Source organism: Bombina bombina, chromosome 4, assembly GCF_027579735.1.
Source record: "Bombina bombina isolate aBomBom1 chromosome 4, aBomBom1.pri, whole genome shotgun sequence".
Classification (NCBI taxonomy): domain Eukaryota; kingdom Metazoa; phylum Chordata; class Amphibia; order Anura; family Bombinatoridae; genus Bombina; species Bombina bombina.
This window is the reverse complement of record NC_069502.1, coordinates 268,072,446-268,097,119: the sequence shown is the minus strand read 5'-3', so window position 1 is coordinate 268,097,119 and position 24,674 is coordinate 268,072,446. Positions and strand designations below refer to the sequence as shown.

Here is a 24,674-nt window from a genome sequence, read left to right as displayed (position 1 = left end):
AGATGTTTGAGGGAATTTGTAAGACTGTAGATCATCGTAATAGTGTGACAGGTTATGAGTCCCTAGGGATCAGAAGAAGCCATAAGGAATGCTGTGAAGTCAGAGGGTTAAAGACACATTGCAACAGCTGGAGAAAGACTCCTGCATTTGCCTCATATGGGTCATTGACTTACAAAAATATATGCTTATGGAATCACAACAACATTTATTACCTTAGTTAACATCTTAAGATTTTTCCTGCAATCCCTCTTCTCTGTTGTTTCCCATAACATTATTTACAGCACAACAAAAAAGAATGGAATTTAAAACTATTGCATTGTTCTGCTGTTGCTTAAAGAGACATGAAACCCAAAAAATGTTTTTCATGATTCAGATTGAGCATACAATTTTAAACAACTTTCTAATTTACTTATATTATCTCATTTGCTTCATTCTCTTGGTATTCTTTGTTGAAGAAGCAGCAATGCATTACTTGGAGCTAGTTAACACATTGGGTGAGCCAATAACATGAGGCATACATGTGCAGCCACCAATCAGCATCTCCTGAGCCTAGCTAGGTATCCATTTCAACAAGGGATATCAAGACAACGAAACAAATTAGATAACAGAAGTAAATGGGAAAGTTGTTTAAAATCACATGCTCTATCTGAATCATGAAAGGAAAAAAAATTGTGTTTCATGTCCCTTTAATGAACTTCCTCCCACTGTGCTTCATGAATGGATACAGGTACTGCTCATTATATGATAATAAAATAAACTAGCTAATCCAGAGGAACATGAACTTTGCGAAAGGATAAGAGAAAGATATAATATAGATGCACATTCAAAATATATTACCTTGCAACGATAACACAGATGCAGTACATACAAGGATGTTTATAATTGATGTACATGTTGTATTGAGGAGACAGCTATATTTATTTATTTTTATCTAATATACATATGTACGCTCTACAAATAAATGATTGTAATAAAAATAATAATGTATTTATTAAATAGCAATGGAACAAAAAAAGGAGAATCTAAGGTACCTGAACTCTTGCCTCGGTTAGTTTAGCTCGCTGAGCCAGTTCCTCACGGGTATAAATATCAGGATAGTGGGTTCTCTCAAATGCTCTCTCCAGTTCCTCCAGTTGTTCTGCAGTGAATGTGGTCCGACTCCTACGTTGCTTTCTTTTTAAAGGAAGATCTGGTTCTGAGTCAATGTCAGATCCCTCTTCAGACTGAGGGGATGATGGCGCTAAAAGAAACAAAATGCAAATATTAAACGATGCAGTAAACATTGATTATGGTTAGTTATTCCCACAAATATGCAAAAATATAAAAGAGCACACAAAACTATTCAACAAACAGAGCTTAAAGGGCCTTGGAAGAAAATGTCATGATTTATAGTCGACAAATTAAAAAAACAAATACATCTAATATCAACTTTACTTCTTTCTCTTAGTATCCTTTGTCGAAACTTGGCTGCTTTCCATTGAAGGGACAGTAAAGTCAAAATTAACCTTCAATGGATTGAATAGAACATGACATTTTAAACAACTTTCCAATTTACTTTTATTATCAATGTTGTTTAGATATCTTGGTATGCTTTGTTAAAGGGACACTCAAGTCAAAATTAAGCTTTCATGGTTCAGATAGAGCATGCAATTTTAAACAACTTTCCAATTTACTTCCATTAACAAAATATGCACAGACTTTTTATATTTACACTTTTTGAGTCACCAGCTCTTACTGAGCATGTGCAAGAATTCACAGCCTATGCATATATGCATTTGTAATTGACTGATGGCTGTCACTGGATAAAGGGGGACTGGAAATAGACAAAATCTACCACTCATTAGAAGTTCAGACTTAGGGATACAGTATAGGGATACAGTATATTTATTAAAGTGCGGACGGACATGATACAATGTAGCGTATCATGTCCACCACACATCAATAAATGCAGACAGCGTACGCTGTCGGCATTTATCATTGAACCAGCAGTTCTTGTGAACTGTGGTGCAATGCCGCTTCCTGCAGATTCGTGGCCGCTAGCAGGGGGTGTCAATCAACCTGATCGTATTCGATCGGGCTGATTTCTGTCCGCCGCCTCAGAGTAGGTGGACAAGTTGCTTCATAACTTCTGTTTCCGGTGAGCTTGAAGGCTTGCTGGAAAGATGCGGCATCAAGCTTTGTACAGAGCTTGATAAATATGCCCCATAGTGCTATTGCATTGTATTTTTATCATGCATTTGTTGATTATGCAAATCTACTGTATTTATAGAGTAATATGAGGTGAGCTCAGGAGCGTGCACATGCCCTTGGCTATCTGGCAGAAATGTTTGCAAAGATGTTTATACATAGTTATATAACACTGCTGCCATAGAATGCTGCAGACACTCTATGGCAGCAGTGTTTGTGACTATGTATAACATTGCTATAAACACTGTTCCAGACACTGCTGCCAGATGGACACGCTCACGAGCTCCCTTAGTATTACTCTTTAACAAAGGATATCAAGGTAACTAAACAACATTGATAATAGAAGTAAAATGGAAAGTTGTTTAAAATTGTATTTTCTATCCAATACATTTAAGTTTAATTTTGACTTTACTGTCCATTTAAAGCATACTGAGGTAGGCTCAGAAGCATTCAATGTATAACATTGTTACAAACATTGTTGCAGATACTGCTGCCATTTAGTGTTCAATACATGTGCACGGCACGCTCTTGAGCCTACTTCAGTATACTTTCATAAAAAGGATTAAAATATTAAAGAAGGTAAATAAATATGTCAGTTGGATTTTTTTTTTTATCTGTACACCCTGTTTAAGGTTAATTTTCAGACAATGGGGCCTATCTATAAAGCTCCAAATGGAGCTTGATGCCCCGTGTTTCTGGCGAGCCTGCAGGCTCGCCAGAAACAGCAGTTATGAAGCAGCAGTTACAAAGACCGCTGCTCCATAACCTGTCCGCCTGCTCTGAGCAGGCGGACAGACATGGCCGGAATTCAACCCGATCAAGTATGATCGGGTTTATTGACACCTCCCTGCTGGTGGCCGATTGGCCATGAGTCTGCAGGGGGCGGCGTTGCACCAGCAGCTCTTGTGAGCTGCTGGTGCAATGCTGAATATGGAGAGCGTATTGCTCTCCGTATTCAGCGAGGTCTGGCAGACCTGATCTGCACTGTCGGATCAGGTCCGCCAGACCTTGTTAAATAGAGGCCATAGTCAACAGTTGCAAAATAGCTTGCATCAAGAGCTGTGGGAATACCTAAAAGGTAGAAGACTTAAAAAATATGTCAAGTATTTTGTTGTTTTGTTTTTAAACAGAAAGGTGCACACAGAAATAAAAATGAAACTGTCAAATATAGAAATATGTTGTGTTTGTCTTCAATTAACCTCAAAAAAGTTATCAATATTTTTTTTACATCCTTTTAGATTCCTGGCGAGCCTGAAGACTCGCCAGAAACACGGGCCATCAAGCTCTTTTCTGAGCTTGATAGATAGACCCCTATGTATTTATTTATTTATATATCTGTCTGTTCATTTATCAATCGTAACTTTCTTTCCAATGACATTTTGCAAACCATTTGGTTCAAGAAATATTCACAGTATAATTTCACTAGATTTATTATTTAATATGATAACCTAATATGTGTTTTTTCAACCTATGATAAATTGTTAGTATAACAAAGGGCTGAGGTTTGGCAAGCTTGTTTCTTCCTGATCATGGGAAAAGAGTGGGCTTTTATATGACACTTAGATATCCATATGTACAAATTAACAAAACACACAGACACTTTGTTGTAAAACCCTGTGGACAATAACACTGAAATATCTGGCACTGTGCTATTGCACAAGGTCTATGGAACATATTTGATCCTGTGTTTATCCCGACCCAAGTCACACAGCTATCAATTATCATTTTTTTTTACCAAAATCTCTCTGTCACAAATTACATCAGAATATTGATCCCATGAGAAATATTTTTGTTTTTAGAGGAGTTAAAGGGACACTCAATCACAATTAAACTTTCATGATTCAGATAGAGCATGCACTTTCAAACAACATTTACTTCCATTAACAAAATGTCTTTTTACATTTACACTTTTTGAGTCAGCAGCTCCTACTGAGCATGTGCAAGAATTCACAGAATATTTGTGATTGGCTGATGGCTGTCACATGACACAAGGGGAGTGGAAATAGACATCATAACTTTGAAATTTGTCAGAAAAAAATCTTCTACTCATTTGAAGTTCAGACTAAGTGCTATTGCATTGTCTTTTTATCATGTACATTATGCAAATCTATTGTATTTACAGGTCCTTTAAGAGTAAGCATCACTTTCAAAAACATAGTATGTTGTTATTTTAACCCTATTGTTTCTAAAGTTTATTCTGAAAAAGGGTTACTGAACATTTCTGTACACTAGGATTGACCAACTAAAGCCCTTGAGGGTCAGAAGGCTGATGTGTGTTCAAAGTAAATGTCTTAAATTAATTGCATGTTTGATACCCCAAATTAAAATCTGAGATTTCACTACTAAAACGGAAAAATCAATCATGTTAAAGACCCATTAATATGAAAAAAATGACATGGTCTCATTCGTTATAACATAATATTTTATCATTATCTACTCTGATATCGATAGTGATACAATGAAATGTTCTAATGAATGAGATCACATCATTTTTTCCCCCTATAATGGTCCTTTAACATTCTTTAGGGGCATTAGTCCTTGGCAATCAATGCATATGTACTGGAGTGAAAGTATGTGTTTGATGTTTACTGCAGTCTAGGAAAATGATTGACAATCTCAGGCTGTCACAGGGCATTGGATGGATGGCCATTTGGAGAATTGGGGACTGAAAAAATTGTAACTCGTTTATATAGTTTTCTGAGGATTCAAATATGATTCTATTTAATTAACAATAATGAGTTGAATGTCCCTTTAAGGGCTTCTACTAGCATTTAATTAAGGCATTACCAAAACAAATATGATGGTAAAATGCACCAAAATAATTTTCTAAGAGCTATTTATGAACAATGCCCATGTCTTCTTTTCATGGTCTACTTTTGTCTATTTTTGTTATCCACCATGGTTGTATTCAGATATGATATTCCATGTGACCAATTCCCAACATCGAGTTGTTATCCTGACTTGATCAGTTTCTAAAAAGAAATATTTCCTGAGGCTGTAGTCCAGGTCAACGGGGGTTATGGGACATGGAAGCGGCCTCTAATTCTGGCTCTTCTTTTAATTAAACTTCACAGTCAGGCAGTTGCTGGCACTTATTCTTAAAAGGGAGGAATTTGTAATCCGGCAGGGCTGGCTTCAGCTAGCTCTTTGCCCTTGATCTCATTGTTAACAAAATCCCTATTTTTAATCATTTTTTGTGACTGCTGTGTAACCATTTCATTCCTGCTATGCTTTAGGATGGGCAGACAGTCAAAAAAGTTAAATTGTTAAGTCAGTTATTGCAATAAATAATATTCTAAGTAATCAAATGACTCACTTCATTGAGTAGCATTTATTAACTAAATATTTACCATGTATATATATATATATATATATATATATATATGCACAATATATTATATGTATCCTTAATAATATATTTAGATTTGTTTTGATTTGTATTGTTGTGTTGAAAATACTTTTTTTTAAGAGCATGTATTGCACTACTTAAAAGTAAAAATTACCTATTGTGAAAAAGCATGTTGCTCATACATATGTGGTGTGCTTTAATAAAGAAATAATAAGTAATTATTATTATTATTATTATTAATAATAATAATAATAATTAATATTTGCTATTTAATTCCACAACATTGAAAGGATAAAAGGCAGAATAGGCTCTGCCAGGATTCAAACCTGCAACCCAGAAGTTGGAACAGTTGGCTAAATAATCAGACTGAGCAAACAAGTACTAATGTGAAAAGCTGCCTTATTAAAATGACTTTTTTAATATATAAATTGTGCTGAGAAATATGCATTGTATGAAGCTGAGCCAAAAAAAGTTATGATAATTAAAATGTTGATATATTTCTATATCATCATGGCTAAATGGTATTGCACTGAATTCTTGCAAAATATAAAAGTTAAAGGGACACTGAACCCAAATTTTTTCTTTTGTGATTCAGATAGAGCACGCAATTTTAAGCAACTTTCTAATTAACTCCTATTATCAATTTTTATTCGTTCTCTTGCTATCTGTATTTGAAAAAGAAGGCATCTAAGCTTTTTTCTTGGTTCAGAACTCTGGACAGCACTTTTTTATTAGTGGATAAATGTATCCACCAATCAGCAAGGACAACCCAGGTTGTTCACCAAAAATGAGCCGGCATCTAAACTTACATTCTTTGTTTCAAATAAAGATTCGAAGAGAATAAAGAAAATGTGATAATAGGAGTAAATTAGAAAGTTGCTTAAAATGTCATGCTCTATCTGAATCACAAAAGAAAAAAAATTGGGTTCAGTGTCCCTTTAAGTAGCAAAGTGTCATTTCTTCGGTGTTGTCACATGAAAAGATATAATAAAATAGTATATCTTTTATATAATATGAGTACACCCCTCACATTTTTGTAAATATTTTATTATATCTTTTAATGTGACAACACTGAAGAAATGGCACTTTGCTACAATGTAAAGTAGTGAGTGTACAGTCTGTATAACAGTGTAAATTTGCTCTCCCCTCAAAATAACTCAACACACAGCCAATAAGGTCTAAACCGTTGGCAACAAAAGTACACCCAAGGGGAAATGTCCAAATTGGGCCCAAAGTGTCAATATTTTGTGTGGCCACCATTATTTTTCCAGCACTTCCTCAACCCTCTTGGGCATGGAGTTCACCAGAGCTTCACAGGTTGCCACTGGAGTCCTCTTCCACTCCTCCATGACAACATCACGGAGCTGGTGGATGTTAGAGACCTTGCGCTCCCCCACCTTCCGTTTAAGGATGCTCCACAGATGCTCAATAGGGTTTAGGTCTGGAGACAGGCTTGGCCAGTCGATCACCTTTACTCTCAGCTTCTTTAGCAAGGCAGTGGTCATCTTGGAGATGTGTTTGGGGTCCTTATCATGTTTTAATACTGCCTTGCGGCCCAGTCTCCGAAGGGAGGGGATCATGCTCTGCTTCAGTATGTCACAGTACATGTTGGCATTCATGATTCCCTCAATGAACTGTAGCTCCCCAGTGTCAGCAGCACTCATGCAGGCCCAGACCATGACACTCCCACCACCATGCTTGACTGTAGGCAAGACACACTTGTCTTTGTACTCCTCACCTGGTTGCTGCCACACACGGTTGACACCATCTGAACCAAATAAGTTTATATTGGTCTCATCAGACCACAGGACATGGTTCCAGTAATCCATGTCCTTAGTCTGCTTGTCTTCAGCAAATTGTTTGCGGGCTTTCTTGTGCATCATCTTTAGAAGAGGCTTCCTTCTGGGATGACAGCCATGTAGACCAATTTGATGCAGTGTGTAGTGTATGGTCTGAGCACTGACAGGCTTACCCCCCACCCCTTCAACCTCTACAGCAATGCTGGCAGCACTCATACATCTATTTCCCAAAGACAATCTCTGGATGACGCTGAGCATGTGCGCTCAACTTCTTTGGTCGACCATGGCGAGGCCTGTTCTCAGTGGAACCTGTCCTGTGAAACCACTGTATGGTCTTGCCCACCATGCTGCAGCTCAGTTTCAGGGTCTTGGCAACCTTCTTATAGCCTAGGCCATCTTTATGTAAAGCAACAATTCATTTTTTTCAGATCCTCAGAGAGTTATTTGCCATGAGGTGCCATGTTGAACTTCCAGTGACCAGTATGAGAGAGTGTAATAGCGATAACACCAAATTTAACACACCTGCTCCCCATTCACACCTGAGACCTTGTAACCCTAACAAGTCACATGACACCGGGGAGGGAAAATGGCTAATTGGGCCCAATTTGGACATTTCCACTAAGGGGTGTACTCACTTTTGTTACCAACGGTTCAGACATTAATGGCTGTGTGTTGAGTTATTTTGAGGGGACAGCAAATTTACACTGTTATACAGGCTGTACACTCACTACTTTATATTGTAGCAAAGTGTAATTTCTTTAGTGTTGTCACATGAAAAGATATAATAAAATATTTACAAAAATGTGAGAGGTGTACTCACTTTTGTGAGATAATGTATATGTCGTCTATATATGTGTACATATGTATTTATATGTGAATATATGTATTTACAGACATATATACACATATAAAAACATAAATACATATGTATACATATATAGACATATATATATGTAAGTGCATTGGAGTCATTGCCATTACGTAGCTGTAAAAGCATATTTATGCAATATTCATATTTTGATGTCGAGCTTGCGCATATTAGAATACAGGATCGGGTACGTGCATATGAAAATATGCAATCATTTTTGCGCTAGAGTCAGTGTTCGATTTTATTTCAACTTCTTTTTCTCCATTGACATCTATGGGGAATAGGTTATTATTTGCGCAACAGTCTAATTGCGCTAGAAGTAAGCTGTTTGTGCTCGTCGGGTTAGTGCATTTTGCTTTCAACTCATAATACCAGCCCAACCCGACAAGCGCAAAAAGTTTACTTCTAGCGCAATTAGCACTCTGGTGGAAGCGCAAAATACTGCTCCACTTGTAATCTAGCCTAATACGCTCCAAAATGACATCATATACAGATGTAAACTGTTAGCCCCTCATTAATACAGGTTAAATGTGCTCATATCCAAACTCTCTTTGCAAATTATTTGGACAGCAAATGTGTTTGTAGTTAAACATTGCACAGAATAAGATGTGAATCTTTATGGGTTTAGAATATTTTAGTATAAGCTCTGTTACTTCACTATGGAAATTGAAAACAAAAAAATACAAACAGCTACGGAGAGAGTACTTGAAATTATGTAATTTAGGTCAGCCGTAAGGTGCTCTATCCCTCAAACTGTTTGAGAACTTAGATTTTTTGTTGAAGGAGCAGCAATGAACTAATGGTTTCTAACTGAACTCATGGGTGAGCCAAAATCACACTCAAAATATATATGCAGCTACCAATCAACAGCTAGAACCAAGATTCTCTGCTGCTCTTGAGCTTGCCTAGATAAACCTTTCAACAAAGAATAACAAGAGAAGGAAGCAAATTAAATAATAGAAGTAAATTGGAAAATTGTTTAAAATTGTATTCTCTATCATCATCAAGAATTTTTGAGGTTTCATGTCCCTTTAAACTTCCATATTCCCTGTTTTAAAAAAAGAAAAATTTGAAAATACCTTAGAATATACTTTTATCAACTAGGGTGATTTTTTTTTTTTATGATGCAGTTTTACATCTGTTAGCCAGGCAGTACTAAAAACATCTCAATTGTACTAAAATCAGATTAGAAATACAAGTTTAGTATAATTTCTAATATAAAGCCCTTATCTGCATAACTTGCAGTGCAGTATATATGTTATTTTCATCTAGTAATAAAAAATAGTTTATTATAAATTATATTTTGATCTTGTAGTGATAATAACATCTACATATCCTCTCAAACTCCAGTTTCAGATAGTAAAATACCACCCCATAATATAAAAATCAGTGCAAACATCCATGAAGTTTTGTCTAAAAATCTTCTTATGGATAAACTGAAAACTGTAAAAAAAAATTCACATCTAAATAAAAAAAGTACTGAACTTATTTACTACAGATTTTCTGAGATTGTATTAACAATCTCACAGCTACATTCTGGTATATATTTTAAAGTTACAAGCATTTAAAGCTCAATATTTTACAAAAAATGATTATTTAAACTTAAAGGGACATGAAACCCAATTTTCTTCTTTCATGATTTAGAAAGACCATGTCATTTTAAACAACTTTCTAATTTACATCTATAATCTAATTTGCTTCATTCTCTTGATAACCTTAGCTGAAAAGCATATCTAGATAGGCTCAGTAGCTGCTGATTGGTGACTGCACAAAGATGCCTCCTGTGATTTGCTGTTTCTTAACAAAGGATATCTAAAGAATGAAGCAAATTAGATAATAGAAGTAAATTGGAATGTTGTTTAAAACTGTAGTCTCTATCTGAATCATGAAAGAAAATTATTGGGTTTAATGTCCCTTTAAATATTTCTTTATTTGTTTTGATAATGCAGATACAAAGGTGTATTTGTGCCTTTTTAATTTGGATAGAACCTTACAGAGCATAGCTAATTTTCTATCTCTCTCCTAGAGAGCTTACAATCTATATACTGTCACAATGTAAATCATAATTTATTTTACAAATGAACACTTTATGATATGGCTTTTTGCCTTTTTGATATCACTGTGATGTTGTATTTACTAAATTTAATGGTGTTTCTATGACAGACAGGTTTTCATGGATTTCTGGGAGTGCAGTGTAAAGGTGCACACTACAGGTAGTGATACCTTAACCTTCTGTTTCCGTATCGTATATACAGCCCCATACAATGTGGCACCAAGTATTTCTAAAGTAACAGAGTAATAACAAAATACATGCTTGGTGATGAGCTATCAAACTCTTCCAAAAATCTGTAACAAATACGACAACTTGAGTTGCACGGGACATTACTCCCCTTGCTGGCTTTGAGTAAATGACACCCTGCCTTTGTGGTCTTTTTGGGATTTTTTGTTGTTGACTTACTTGGTTGTCTTTGTTGGGGCCCCCGAGAAATGGCCTGTGGCTGAGGCCTTTTCTACCAATTTCCACGCTCCATCTGTGGTATCCATTAACAGAGTCTATACCAGCATTCAGGCCTCTGACACCTGCCTGGCAGGGAGTAGGATACACAAAGAACGCTAAAGTGGAAAAGGAGGGGGAGGAATGGAAGGTTTCTCTTTAGGCAGGAGGTTGAGGAGGAGGGTGTGAAATGAGCTCACAGTAGGGGTTAATCCAAGACCTTCCACTCCACAGTATTTAGCACCTGGAGTTTTAACCCCCACCATGTTTTCCACACATATACAAGTGCTCCCTTGCCCCTTAAAATAGGCCACTAGCAACAAACCAACAATATCTCTCACAAACCATTACTGTTACCTTGTTCAATCTAAGTAAATGTTCAGAACCAGTTAGAGGAGGATCTTCTTGTGGTATTTTTGTATAAGGCTCTATATTCATCTTGATCAAAAGGCTATAGGGCCGCAAGTAAGTTTCAGTTTAGATGCTATGTCCTCAAAAAAACACTGATGCTACTTGAAAGGTTAAATTGACATGCAGAGAAAACCTGATGTCTGACTAATCATAACCATATAACGTTCTACTTCTTAACGATGTCCCCTAAGCAAAGCTCCCTAGTGAAATGAGCCACAGATAAATGAATAAGCTTCAAACTGAATGCTCATTTTGCTCGTCCAAGAAATGCCCTTAACGCAGTTTTTTTCTAATAAGTTGTAGACAAAACTATAAATGAAATATAATTCTATAAACATTCATAAATGGATATATACAATAAGTTTGCTAACAAGGTATAATTATAAAATATAGAAATTAATTTAGTGTTTCTTTCAGATAAATTCATGTCATCCATTTTAAAGGGACATGAAACCCCAAAAATTATTTTCACAAGTCAGATAGATTATAGATTTTTAAACAACTTTCCAATTTACTTCTGTTATCAATTTAGCTTTATTCTCTTGGTATCCTTTATTAAGGAAGCAGCAATGCACTGCTGGGAACTAGCAGAGCACATCTGTAAGCCAATGACAAGAGGCATACATGTGTAGCCAACAATCAGCAGCTAGCTCCCAGCTCTACCTAGGTATGCTTTTCAACAAAGAATACAAAGAGAACAATAATAGAAATAAATTGGAAAGTTGTTAAAAATTGTATGCTGTACCTGGATCATGAAAGAAAAACAAATTGGGTTTCATGTCCCTTTAACTATATGAGAGACATCTATATAGTGTCAAATCATATGAAATTAATTTGCTGGAAAAAATCCATTAATCATGTTTGATTATATTAAATGCTTATTAATTTTAATTTTCCTTTGTACTAAATATTAAATGCAATTGTGAAATATTTATATAAAATATTGAACAGTTGTACAGAACTTTGTATTTGTATCAAATACATTTTTCTATTTGCCAATTCCAAGTGCATAACTGAATTTTATTACCTAAATGATGACAAATAAAAATCAAGTGTAACTTTGACTATAGGAATCTCACACAATCTCACAATGAATTACTTGAAGGCTGATGGATATGACATTTTCCCTGCACAATAATATATTGAAGGATTAACACAAAAGTTTAATAGGAATGACCATAAAGTGTGCATTGTACAGGATTTTCTACTGTAGGGGTAAATTTATGTGAATTAGCACAATGCTCATAGTTCCTCCATTGACCCTGTCCAGACAAATAACCATGGTTCTGTTTATTTTTCACGGTGGCGACAAATTTCATGGAAATCGGGAGCCGTGAAAATATTATTTCACTGTGAAAAACCATGAAATTGTGAAAATCCGGCATTGTTATATGTGTTTTTAACTAGCAACTGAATTTTTTTTTATCAGTGAGGAAAGATGGACACATTAAATTAAGCATATGTCACCTGCACACAGTCACCAATATTTCTCATTTCTTATGACAAAATCAGTATTGTATGTCACTTAGAAAAAATAGTTTACAAATCAAGTTTTTTTCATATGTCTATACATGTAAGTTTAGCTATGAAGACAGAATGACATTGCTTTTTGCACCAATGCAGAAGCAATTAACTTGAAAACTTTAGGCCAGATTACAAATGGAGTATTATTTAACGCTCCTACTTGCACGCTAACTCCTCTAGAAGTAAGGTTTTAGTGCGTGTCGAGTAGCGCTCGTATTACAAGTTGAAAGTAAAGAGTGTGCTAACTGATGCTCGCAAAAAGTCGAACTTCGTGATCACTTTAACGTATTTCCCTACTTGCACTTTAACATATTACCCTACCCGCGCACAAACCAGATTGCATATTCTCAAGTGCGCTAACCCAACATGAAAACATGAATATTTCCCATTCCAATGTTTTTCACACAGAAGAATTTATTCATAAATACATATTTCGACATATATCTGATGGTATTTTGGCCCAATATATATCTATACCTAAATATATATATAGGAGTCTCTATTTAAAAATACTTAAAACATATTCTGCTATGTGCAGAACATAGGAATGTGAAATATTTACAGCAAATACACAGTATTACACTTTATTAAATATGAATATTGCTTAAATATGTTTTTTTAATGTTTTCATCTACTTAACTGCAAATGGCTCTAATGCACTTATTTATGTGTCTTTATATGTGTATGTATATGTCTTCAAATACATACATACATATATATATATATTATATGCACACACATATATACTGTACATATACATATTTAGAAATGTTTATGTATGTATCTATGTTAAACACCTGAGACCTCATAATCATTTTTATTAGACAGTGTTATTATTAGTGTAACTGTACTTCGTAATGTATTTTTGATGTGTTTTTTGCCACTTTTTTGTTTTGCGAAACAGTTAACCAAAGCTCTGAGAACGCGCTATTCCAACGAGCGTGAACTTCAATTGCACTCAACCGATCGCATTTACTTTCAACTTGTAATACGAGTGCAACACCCAACGTGTGTAAGCAACCGTGATAAACTGTTAGCACGCCACTCATAATCTGACCCTTAATAGGAAAAATATAAATATTCTAGAACCTAATGATAAACTATAGCTGATGTAAATGTATCATTAATTACAACCAAATTTGTTTGCTTAATACCAATTTTCTCCACAGCCAAGAAAATGTATTTTTAGTATATTGTGATACTTTTAATGCTCTAAAATATTAACTGATTTCAAGGTATAGCATGTATATGTTCATGAATATATATATATATATGAAATATATTGCCATGCTTTACAAATACCACTTTTATATCACTTTTATATAAAGAGTTGTAGAGACTGACAATAATTTTCACTTTATGGCACAAGTCAAAATCTTCTCAGGACTGTTGTCCAGCATCATATTATTATCTTACTTTCTAAATATTGATTTAGTATTCAGACAAAGAGCACATAAAAGTGTTTTAATGAACTAGATTATTTTATTATTGCACTATTGCTTGCATATAACTATGTGTTTAAAATAGGTTAAATGCATAGATTAAGTCAGCTCCAGAGCAGCAATGCACTACTGGGAGTTAGCTGAACACATCTGGTGAGCCAAAGACAAAATGCATATGCAGTTAATGCTAACCATCAACCCCCAGCTATCTCTCAGCAGTTTATTGTTAGTCCTGAACATACCTAGATATGCTTGTCAACAAATGATACCAAGAGAACTAAGTAAATTTGATATTTAAAAGTAAACTGAACATTCTCCTAAAACCGCATACTCTATCTGAACCATGAAATATTAATTTTGATACACTACATAAAATGTTTAAATACGTTTATTTAAAAAAAGCAATATTACTTGAGTATTTCCTTTGTCAGCTTTACACTAATATACCTCTAAAATCATACATTTCCCACTGCACCCATGGAGGCTGGAGTGTATCCTATAGACCAGTGTTTTTCAACCAGTGTGCCGTGAGAGATCCTCAGGTGTGCCGCGGCAGACTGACAATAGTGCGGGATATTCCCTCTTTCAAATTTTGAAATATTGGGAGGTATGTGACAGGCTCATCAGGCATCATTTACAACCATGACATTGACATTCATTCACCGACAATGATTATGATTGTTTGTGAATGAATGTCAATATGTCATGTATAGTTTGTAGGAGGCATGGCATGACAGCACAGTACATATATATATATATATATATACTGTATATATATATATATATATATATATATATATATATATATACTGTATATATATCCTGTATTAGGCTACAATGTGTGATTTCGTAAAATTTTGGGATGGTGGTGTGCCACAGGATTTTTTAATGTAAAAAAGTGTGCCACGGCAAAAAAAAGGTTGCAAATCACTGCTATAGACGATATATCTATCACCTGACCATCTAACCAACTAAACAATGATTGCTCATATCAGTGCACAAGTTCATTCATAGCCGATCCTGATTGGCCATAAGATAAACATATTTTTGAGAGTTTTCAAATGGGCATTTCCCTGGCCTCTTCTAAGATAGAAACAATCCTGTGCCTCTTAAAGGGACAGTCTAGTCAAAACTAAACTTTCATGATTCAGATAGGGCATGCAATTTTAAACAACTTTCCAATTTAATTTTATCATCAAATTTGCTTTGTTCCCTTGGTGGTGTTTTTGAAAAGCTAAACCTAGCTAGGCTCAAACTGATTTGTAAACAGTTGAAAACCGCCTCCTAGCTCAGAGCATTTTGAAAGTTTTTCACAGTTAGACTGTGCTAGTTCACATGTGTCATATAGATAACATTGTGCTCACTCCCGTGAAGTTATTTGGGAGTCTTCTCTGATTGACTACACTGCATGTCTGTCAAAGGCACTTAGATAAGGAGGTTGTCTGCAAAGGCTTAGATACAAGTTAATCACAGAGGTAAAAAGTATATTAATATAACTGTGTTGGTTATGCAAAAACAGGGAATGGGTAATAAAGGGATTAGCTATCTTTTTAAATAAAAAAAATGTTGGTGTAGACTGTCACTTTAATATCAAAACAACAATTGTAAATGGTTTCAAAACATTTATTTAATTTGCATATAATTTGCAACACTGATCAATACACTATGAATATATATATAAAATGACTAATGTTTTTTTTTTCCCTCTGGTAGTTGCCTCTGCATCAATAGCAATTCCAATCATTATCTTTTCTTGAACTTTATTTAATTTTAAAATGACTTACGCAATGAAAATCCCTTGTGCATCATATTAATTGTAGGTCCTGTGAGCATTTAAGTGAACTATTTAAAGGGATATGAAACCCAAACATTTTCTTTTGTGATTCAGAAAAAGCAGAACGTTTTTTAAAAAGTTTCCAATTTACTTCTATTATCAAATTTCCATGATATTCTTTAGTTAAGGGAAACCTATGAAGGTGTCTGAATCACTATATGGCAGGAAATACTGCTGCCATCTAGTGCTTTTGCAAATGGATAAGATTCTTGCAGAACTGCTGCCATATAATGCTCTTGCAATGGGCCGGCTCCAAACCTAACGTCCCGGATAGAAGAAGTAAATTAGAAATGTGTTTATAATCGCATGCTCTATATGAATCATGAAACTAAAATTTGGAGTTCCATACAAGGAGTAGCACATGGGCTACTAATAATTACAAAAAAATGGTTGATAAAAATAGGACTTAACAGAAAACTCCATAAAATACAAAAACTAGAAAGTAATTCAAGCTAAAATCTGTGTTTTGAACACTTTAGAATTAACATTGATAGTTTTCCAGTTAAGTAACATTATTTTAAACTGATCTATTAGATATTTACCAATAGCATTGGCTATAATGAAAAGGGAAGAAGTAAATCTTTGAGTTCATTAAATCTCATGTCCAGCCCAGACCTTTGTTTACAGTTGTAGAGAGAGACTATTTTATTCACTGTATGGGACAACCCATAGTCTTATCAGTACTTGCTCATCATCATGTCCACTGGGAGCTGTTAATGAACTGGGTAATTGAGCCTGTGACATGTGTTACCAAAACAAAACAATAGGAAGAAGAGACAAATGGCTATTTTATTTAGCGATTAGGGGCTGGCCCAGCTTTTCAGAGAGCCTCCACTAAGTAACTGTCTGAATACATAAAACAGTGCATTGAGGAACAACAGCTGCAGGGACAATAATAGGGAAGTGACAGCCTCAGTTCCATCTGTGCTTAACATTTTGTTAAAAGAAATGACTTGACTAAGAAGGCAAATCATACAGCTGCCCGTACACTGTCTTACAAGAGCAGGGCCATCCTCTAGACCATTTAATGCACCTGATGACAATGCAGGGTGCTAAGGTAAACAGATGGAACACTTTCACTTTCTATGCAGTTTCACTGGCTTTTGCAGATAGTTATGTTCTCTGTCATATGTAAGGAATTTACTACATCCTTTGTCAATGGTACTTTCCATAGCACTGATGAACATCTCTGCTCTATATATATATATCGCAAATGCCAAGAAGATACAAGGCCTATAGACAAAGCTTGTTTCTGGGACAGTTGAAGAAAACCAAGCACATGATAAGTGGAGATGCATTGCTTATTGATCACAATCTGCCAAAAAACAATCAGCTCATTTTGTATCAAGGCACGAAATATGTTTTCTCAATCAGTCTTATACTCTCACCATTGTATGGTGCTCTATAAATACTTATATAGATCTGACTAGAGTTGAACGAAGAGGTTGCAGAAATAAAAAGGACTCATGGGGCCAGTTAAGACTAGAGGTTGTGGGTCAAAGTCACCACACAACCATTTGGCAGCAGTCCAATAGTTTTGGTCTTTTGGCTCCTAAATACCAGGGAATGTTTTTGCTTTCCCAGTATTTTAACTCCTTATATCCTTAGGTGTAGCTGCTGCCTTCTTTGGAAAGAGTTAAAACCCTCTGATTCTCAGGGCTACTGTTTAAATTATATTCTATTTCAATAAATAAAAAGCAATCTTCTTCTCAGTTATCAATTTTCTACATTAGTTATGTTAATCATAGGTGGAACTCAAATGTTTGTATCATGTATGTATATATATATATTAGCATGAAAACAGTTAAATGAAAGCTGTTTAAATTTACAAAGAAACTATACAGGAAGTGCATGACTGTGTGCAACTAATGCTCATTGGCTGATACAGACAATTCACCCATAAAAAGTGAGTGTGTTTCTCTAACAATGTTGTAAAATAGAATGGATAATATTTTATTAACTTGCAAAATATCTAGCTATCTAGAAAGGGTAGACAAGCACAGGAGTCGGACCCTCCTCTCATTTTGTTTTACTTTGTTTAAACACTTTGATTAAATTTAGGTTGCATTCTGCCAATTCTGAGCATTGGCAAATCTGACTATCTATTTATCTTGTTTATCCACTTAATAGTAAACCAGCTCATGTTATTCTAGAGATTTTATGACGTCAAACTAGATAAACCTTACTGTAGAAACTACAGCCTCCTTGTAGGGCTGTGACAGGAAGTAATGGACACTGTGCAAGCTAAAGTGATACTGAACCCAATTTGTTTTCTTTCATGATTCAGATAGAGCATGCAATTTGAAGCAACTTTCTAATTTATTCCTATTATAAAATGTTCTTTATTCTCTTGCTATCATTATTTGAAAAGGCAGGAATGAAAGCTTTGGAGCCAGACTATTTTTTGTTCAGTACCCTAGATACGGCTTGCTGATTGGTGCCTGCATTTAGCCATCCAATCAACAAGCGCAACCCAGGTTCTCAACCTAAAATGGGCCAGCTCCTAAGCTTTTATTCCTGCTTTTTCAAATAAAGATATCAAGAGAATGAAGAAAAATTGATAATAGAAGTAAATTCGAAAGCTGCTTAAAATTGCATGCTCTATCCGAATCATGAAAGAAAAAATTTGGGTTAAGTATCCCTTTAAGTAAAAAAAAAAAAAAAGGTAAAATCCAATTAAAATGATGAATAATACATATTGCCACACACTTCCTATGCAAAAAAGCATTTTGAACCCTTTTACAGAATTTGTTTTTTGGCCTCTCTTGGAAGCATGAAGCAAGCACAATTTTTTACACAAAAATAAGAGGTCTTTGATTAAAAAAAAAAAAGCCAGGATCTCACCCTTCTCACATATAAATATAAAAAAAAATCTCATTTTTATTTAAACATCCTACATTATATATGAATAAATAATATTTGCCATAAATTCAGCTTTGTATACATCTCATATTTTTGTTTTGCAGTTTGTATTGAACAAATTCAGACAACCAGTTTATCAGACGGATGGATACACTGGGTCTTTTAGAAACTGCATTCAGCAAAGCACTTTGCAGCGTAAATGTTAACCCTTTAAGAGGGCGAAGAGTGGTTTGCATGTTACAGGCCAACCTATCCCCCCCCCCCCCCCAATTCAACATGTTCTGATTAAGCTAAAACCTTTTAAACCTTTTTTTTTGCATTCCCAAAAATTAAAGGGATAGTCTAGTCAAAAATAAACTTTCATGATTCAGATAGAGCATGCAATTTTAAGCAACTTTCTAATTTACTCCTATTATCAATTTTTCTAAATTCTCTTGGTTAACTTTATTTTAAAAAGCTGGAAAGTAAGCTTACAAGCCGGCCGGTTTTTGGTTCAGCACCTGGGTAGAGCTTGCTGATTGGATGGCTACATTTGGACACCAATCAGCAAGCACTACCCAAGTGCTGAACCAAAAATGTGCCGGCTTCTAAGCTTACATTCCCGCTTTTTAAAATAAAGATACCAAGAGAATAAAGAAAATGTTATAGTAGGAGTAAATTAGAAAGTTGCTTAAAATTGCATGCTCTATCTGAATCATGAACATTTAATTTTAACTATACTATCCCTTTAATAGCATTTTAAAGTAACCTTTGAAACAACACTTGTATAAGTATCTATTTTAAACAATTTAAACGTTTTCAAAACTATTACAAAAAGAAAAAGACAAAAGGTATCAATTATTGTATGAATTTCTTGAGTAAATGCAAATATAATACACAGTATGAATATAATATATTCTCTATGACCCAGGTTGTCACAAAAAGAAACACACAGGACATTAGAGCAAATAATGTGTGTATATATATATATATATATATATATATATATATATATATATATATATATATATATATATATATATAAAAAACTGTGTGAGGGTCTCAAAGCAAGTTATATTAGTTTTTCACTGTGCAAAGTAAAACTTAAAACTGACGTTCTAAATGAATTGCACATTCTAATGGACTGGAAAATAACCAATAGTATAAAAATAATTGAGTGATCTTTTATGTAATAAAAGTGCTATAAATTCAGTCAACGCTATTGAGCTTGTGTTTTTCTTTATGAGAAATGGATAAACCCTTTCATATATAAGTATATTGAGTCACTTTTCTTGGAAAAGAGTTTAAATACTTGGGGCATTTTTTTTAGAACTTTCCTTTCTTTGTTTAAAATCACATTTATGTTTTATCTTTAATTCTGACCAAACTATTCAGAAGGAGTCTATTTTAAGAGATCTTAAACAGCAAAACAATTGAGCTATGAATGTGTTCCTGACCCAAAGATAAACTTTGACCCTATGCTCAGTAATCAGGCATCTTAAGATGCCTTGTCCCTTTTCAGAAGCTATTGCTTAACTTTCTCAATCCAGAAGCTGACATGCATTTAATATACATCTCCAAATGCCCTTTGGATTGGCTATAAGAACCTCTAACCTCTGGCTGGACAGATTCCTTTGCTTACATTGAATAACACATTAACCCTTTCAGCTAGTTGAGTAGCCAGAGTACAATGCATTCTTCTTTCCTTGCAGCAGAGGCCCTATTCTGTAATACATCTATGCTCTCGTTCCAAAAAATGTTAAGAAAAGCAAAAGTTATTGTAACTGCGCACATCATTAACAAAGAAATTTAAAGGAATATTAATGTCTGGTAGTGAGTAATCAACACAATGATATATGGTTGCATCTTCTAATATTATTGTAGGAAGGTTCAACACCTGTCCTCAAAGACCACAAACAGACCAGTGTTTAAGGAATTTTCTAATTTGGACTCATACAATTGAAAGAAAATTACTGATTCCTAAATTCTGTTATGTGTGTGGTTATTGCACAGTGCACACTAAGGTTGGTCCCTATAGAATAAGTGAATATGTATTCTGAATATGATAATGACATGAATGATCTAATTTAAAACTCACTACCTTCCAGACAATGTATGCATTTGCAAAGTGTCAAGTAGAAAGGGAAATAGTATCCTAGAAATTAATAGTGAAAATTATGTTTTTATTTATTTATTATTTTATTTATTTTTTTAGTCGTACAATTCTGTCCCCAATACACTGGAGCTTTCTTATCACACTTGCAGAGTCATGTTCTTCTGTACAGCTGAGGCAATTGTTTTCCCCAGCCAGAAAGGATTAGCAGGGTGTGCGCAACCAATACTTCAGTATTAGCTTCAACTTACATTTTTACAGATTCTGCTTAATACTGTTTTCAGGTAAAACAAACAAACACACTTGCAATACACATACACTGTGTGTTTGATGATTGTGGATGTTTCTATGTTTGAATAAATATTTCAGATGTATATAGCCCCCATATGTAGCCTCAAAGGAAAAGCAGCTTAGGATCTGATTTCACTAGCAAGAGTTCTGTGTCTTTGTAGTCCTCGGCCCTCAGATTTCAGTAGCAAACACTAAACCCTTTCCTGAAGCATGATCAGTAAAAACTCAGTAAAATACTGATTCTGTGAACTACATAATATTTCCATACAGGTGCACTGATTTACAACATATATATTCTAAAGTTGTAAGTTCCTCTCACAGTATAAAGAATACAACATATTATATTTGTTTTATTACTTTTTTTTCCTGGTTAAATTATATAAAATTGCAGCTGTGGAATACTGCACTTCTCATACTATATTTCTATAATGATGACTATAGTTTTTCTAGCAAAGGATTTCTGCCATAAAATAGTGTTTAATTGCAAAAATAAGGTATATAATGTAAGCTTACACAGAATAGGATGCATTTTCTACTGTATTTGTTTGTTTTATTTTAATTTAATCTTCCAGCCTACAGAATACACATACAAGGATAAAACAATTATGTTTGAACTCTATATGTTATTTTTTTACAAAGGTATTAAAGTAAAATATTTTCCTTCCTGCATATAAGGGGGCTAGGGCTTTAATGTCAAAGAAGCGCAATTATTGTTTAAATAAAACGTATGATCATTTAAAATTGATGATTTAAAATTTGCAAATGAATTTCCCTCTGGCATTTTTTGCCTGAAAATTATATATATATACTGCAATACATTTAAAATACTGATATATGTGTGTGTCTTACTCCTTTAATTTAATTTAATGATAACATATATATATATATACATATATAATTAAAATAAAGAAATAATTTATACCCCTTTAATGTTTTTTATGTACACTCCCCACTAGGAAATTTTGGATTCTAAATTTTGGATTATTCTACTACATAATCTATTCAAGACTCAAACACTCTACATAGCCTCTCTGAAACTTCACATTCGCTTTTATAGTATTTAGTTTAATCCCCTTCATTTCTCTCATATGACACTGTCCTGTAGCATAATTATAAAGCTACAAGTATTTATCACCTTCTGTAAGCAGAGTGACAAACAATGAAATTAATTCCAGCTTGTGGCTTTCCCAAGATAATTAGCTGTATATGTAGACCAAAGCCTTGATGCTTCTAATGCTGTTCACTTTAAATGATTGACAAGTCTGTGTCTGGCTACTCCATTAACAGTTTCATTTTGTTGCTATTTGCAGTTTGCTTGGCTAATACTCCGAACAAATAGGGGCTGTTTCTTTGGCCTTTTTTTCTACTTGACCTTCCCCTGCCTTATTCTTTTTGAGCCTCTCAAAACTGCCTTGAAAAGAGCATGCTGAATGAGCGCAGTCCATCAGAGAGCCAGGTTCAACCCTCTCCGCGCCCTCAATGCTTCACTTCAAAGATGGGTGCATTCTTTAATTGGCCTTTGAATTGATACCAAAGGGTCACAATGCGAGTGGCAAAAGAGAAGGAGGCCTTACTGAAACAAAGCCACTCCATTCACTTGCAGATAAGCACGTTTTAATGCTTCAACAGCCACCACTGTTAAAGGCTTTATTGAAGACTAGGGCTTGTGAAGACTGGGCTGGCTGAAAAAGTACTTTTTACTTAGGAGATGATTAGTTCAAACAAACAAGAGTAAACATGGAAATAATTGGGGGTAAAAAACACAAACCTACCAAATACCATCGCACAGTACAGACTAAAACAACACATTACAACAACTAAACAGTCGTCCCATTATTGTCTTTAGAGAAATTAGTGTTGTGAAAATCCCACATTTATGCCTGGTTAATTTATAGTTTTTACATCCACAGACTTGTCTTTTTCTAAATAACCAAAAAAAGTGTAAGAGCTAAATATTATTTTAAGTTTGAATTAATTATACAAGAAGATAGCAATATTGGCTATTTAAAGGTACATTGTACTCAGAATATGTATCTGCTCTGTATAAAAGTGAATATTTAAAAAATGTATTACATTCCTTTTTTATAAATTCCTTAAATTTATAAAGCTTTTACTTAAAGGAAAATGGATGTCAGAATTAAGATTTAAACACTTTTAAAACACTTTCCAAAATACTTTCATTATTAAGTTCTTTTGGAATCCTCTTTGAGGTAGTTTTAGGAACGATCAAGTATAATATTGTTGCAAACTGCTGCCATATAGTGCTCAAGATGTGTACACTCTTGGGCCTACCTAAGTATCCTCTCATTGAAAAGAGCCATCAGTTCCATCCAAAGAAAGAGGTAAATACAGTAACAGAAGTGACATGGAATCCATTTTTGTACCATTGTATAGCACATTTGTTATTGTATCATACCTGCCAGTTGCCAAAATTTGAATAATTGCATTAATATGGGCAGTATAAGATACTGACATGGATGGCTATTGCATAGAAAGTTTGTGCCAAGTTAATCCCCAACACCTTTCTATTATAAAAAAAAAAAAATCTTATTCCATTATCAATAGTTTTAATATCAAATATCATAATGCTCTTATGTGGTATGATATAATTTTTTTCTTTGTATAAGTTCAATTTCACAGAAGGATAAAAAACACACCTAGAACAAAAATATCCTAGAACAAATAATAGAAAAGTTTCATAACAGAGACTACAGAATAACTTGGGATTGTTTTAACTGCTATAATTGGCATGGATATGGGATTTAAATATACATGAATTCTTCAGACACTGCAGTAGTGTATTCCATGGCATGACATTCACATAAAGCTTGGCATTTTAAAAGGTCATTTTTGTAATTAAAAATAAGTCACATGTCTACTACAATAGTTGGACCAAAATAAAAGATAAAACTGTAATGCCTTCTTATGCTTTTATGCGTGAAGGAATATGTTAGTTTGATATTCTCTTGCCATGGTTCATTTCAAATAAAATTACATTTCTTTTTAAAGATCTGTAAAGGCAATCTATATGCAAAATTATGAAATTTTACGAAAAAAAACATTCCGTTTTTAATTTAAAATGAAATAAATGCATCTCCTTAATTATATATGTATGTACATATATATATATATATATATAAAATATATATATATATATATATATATATATATATATATATTCAGTTTCATGTCATTATTATTGGTGATTATATGGAAAGGAATCAGTCAGACTGGATTTCCACAAAGCACAGCACGCAAGTGCCTAGTGATATCATAAAGGGCCAATTTGCCATGCCCTGGAATGCATGGTTTGCACTGCTGGATTTTAGAGTCTGGCATATTTAGTCAGTGGAATTTATTATAACTCTGTATTCTGATTGGCTGTAATGTGATGCAACACCACATATACCTTCTCATATTGTATTTATAGAGCTGTAGTCCTGATTGACTTTGATATCAGAATAATTAAAGCCAAAAGAACACCAAATGTCAACCTTTCTATGGGTTTCTAAAGCAAGCCA

The 24,674-nt window shown here is 34.2% G+C and overlaps 1 protein-coding gene across 4 annotated transcripts in view; it reads right to left on the bottom strand.

Annotated features, from left to right (window-relative positions):
* Positions 1-24,674, bottom strand: part of PAX3 (paired box 3) — a 77,737-nt gene that overhangs the window by 13,857 nt on the left and 39,206 nt on the right. For all 4 annotated transcript variants that reach the window (XM_053709962.1, XM_053709963.1, XM_053709966.1 and 1 more), the window contains exon 5: positions 1,032-1,240. In XM_053709962.1, coding sequence (XP_053565937.1) covers positions 1,032-1,240 — 209 coding nt within the window. The remainder of the gene's footprint in view (positions 1-1,031; positions 1,241-24,674) is intronic.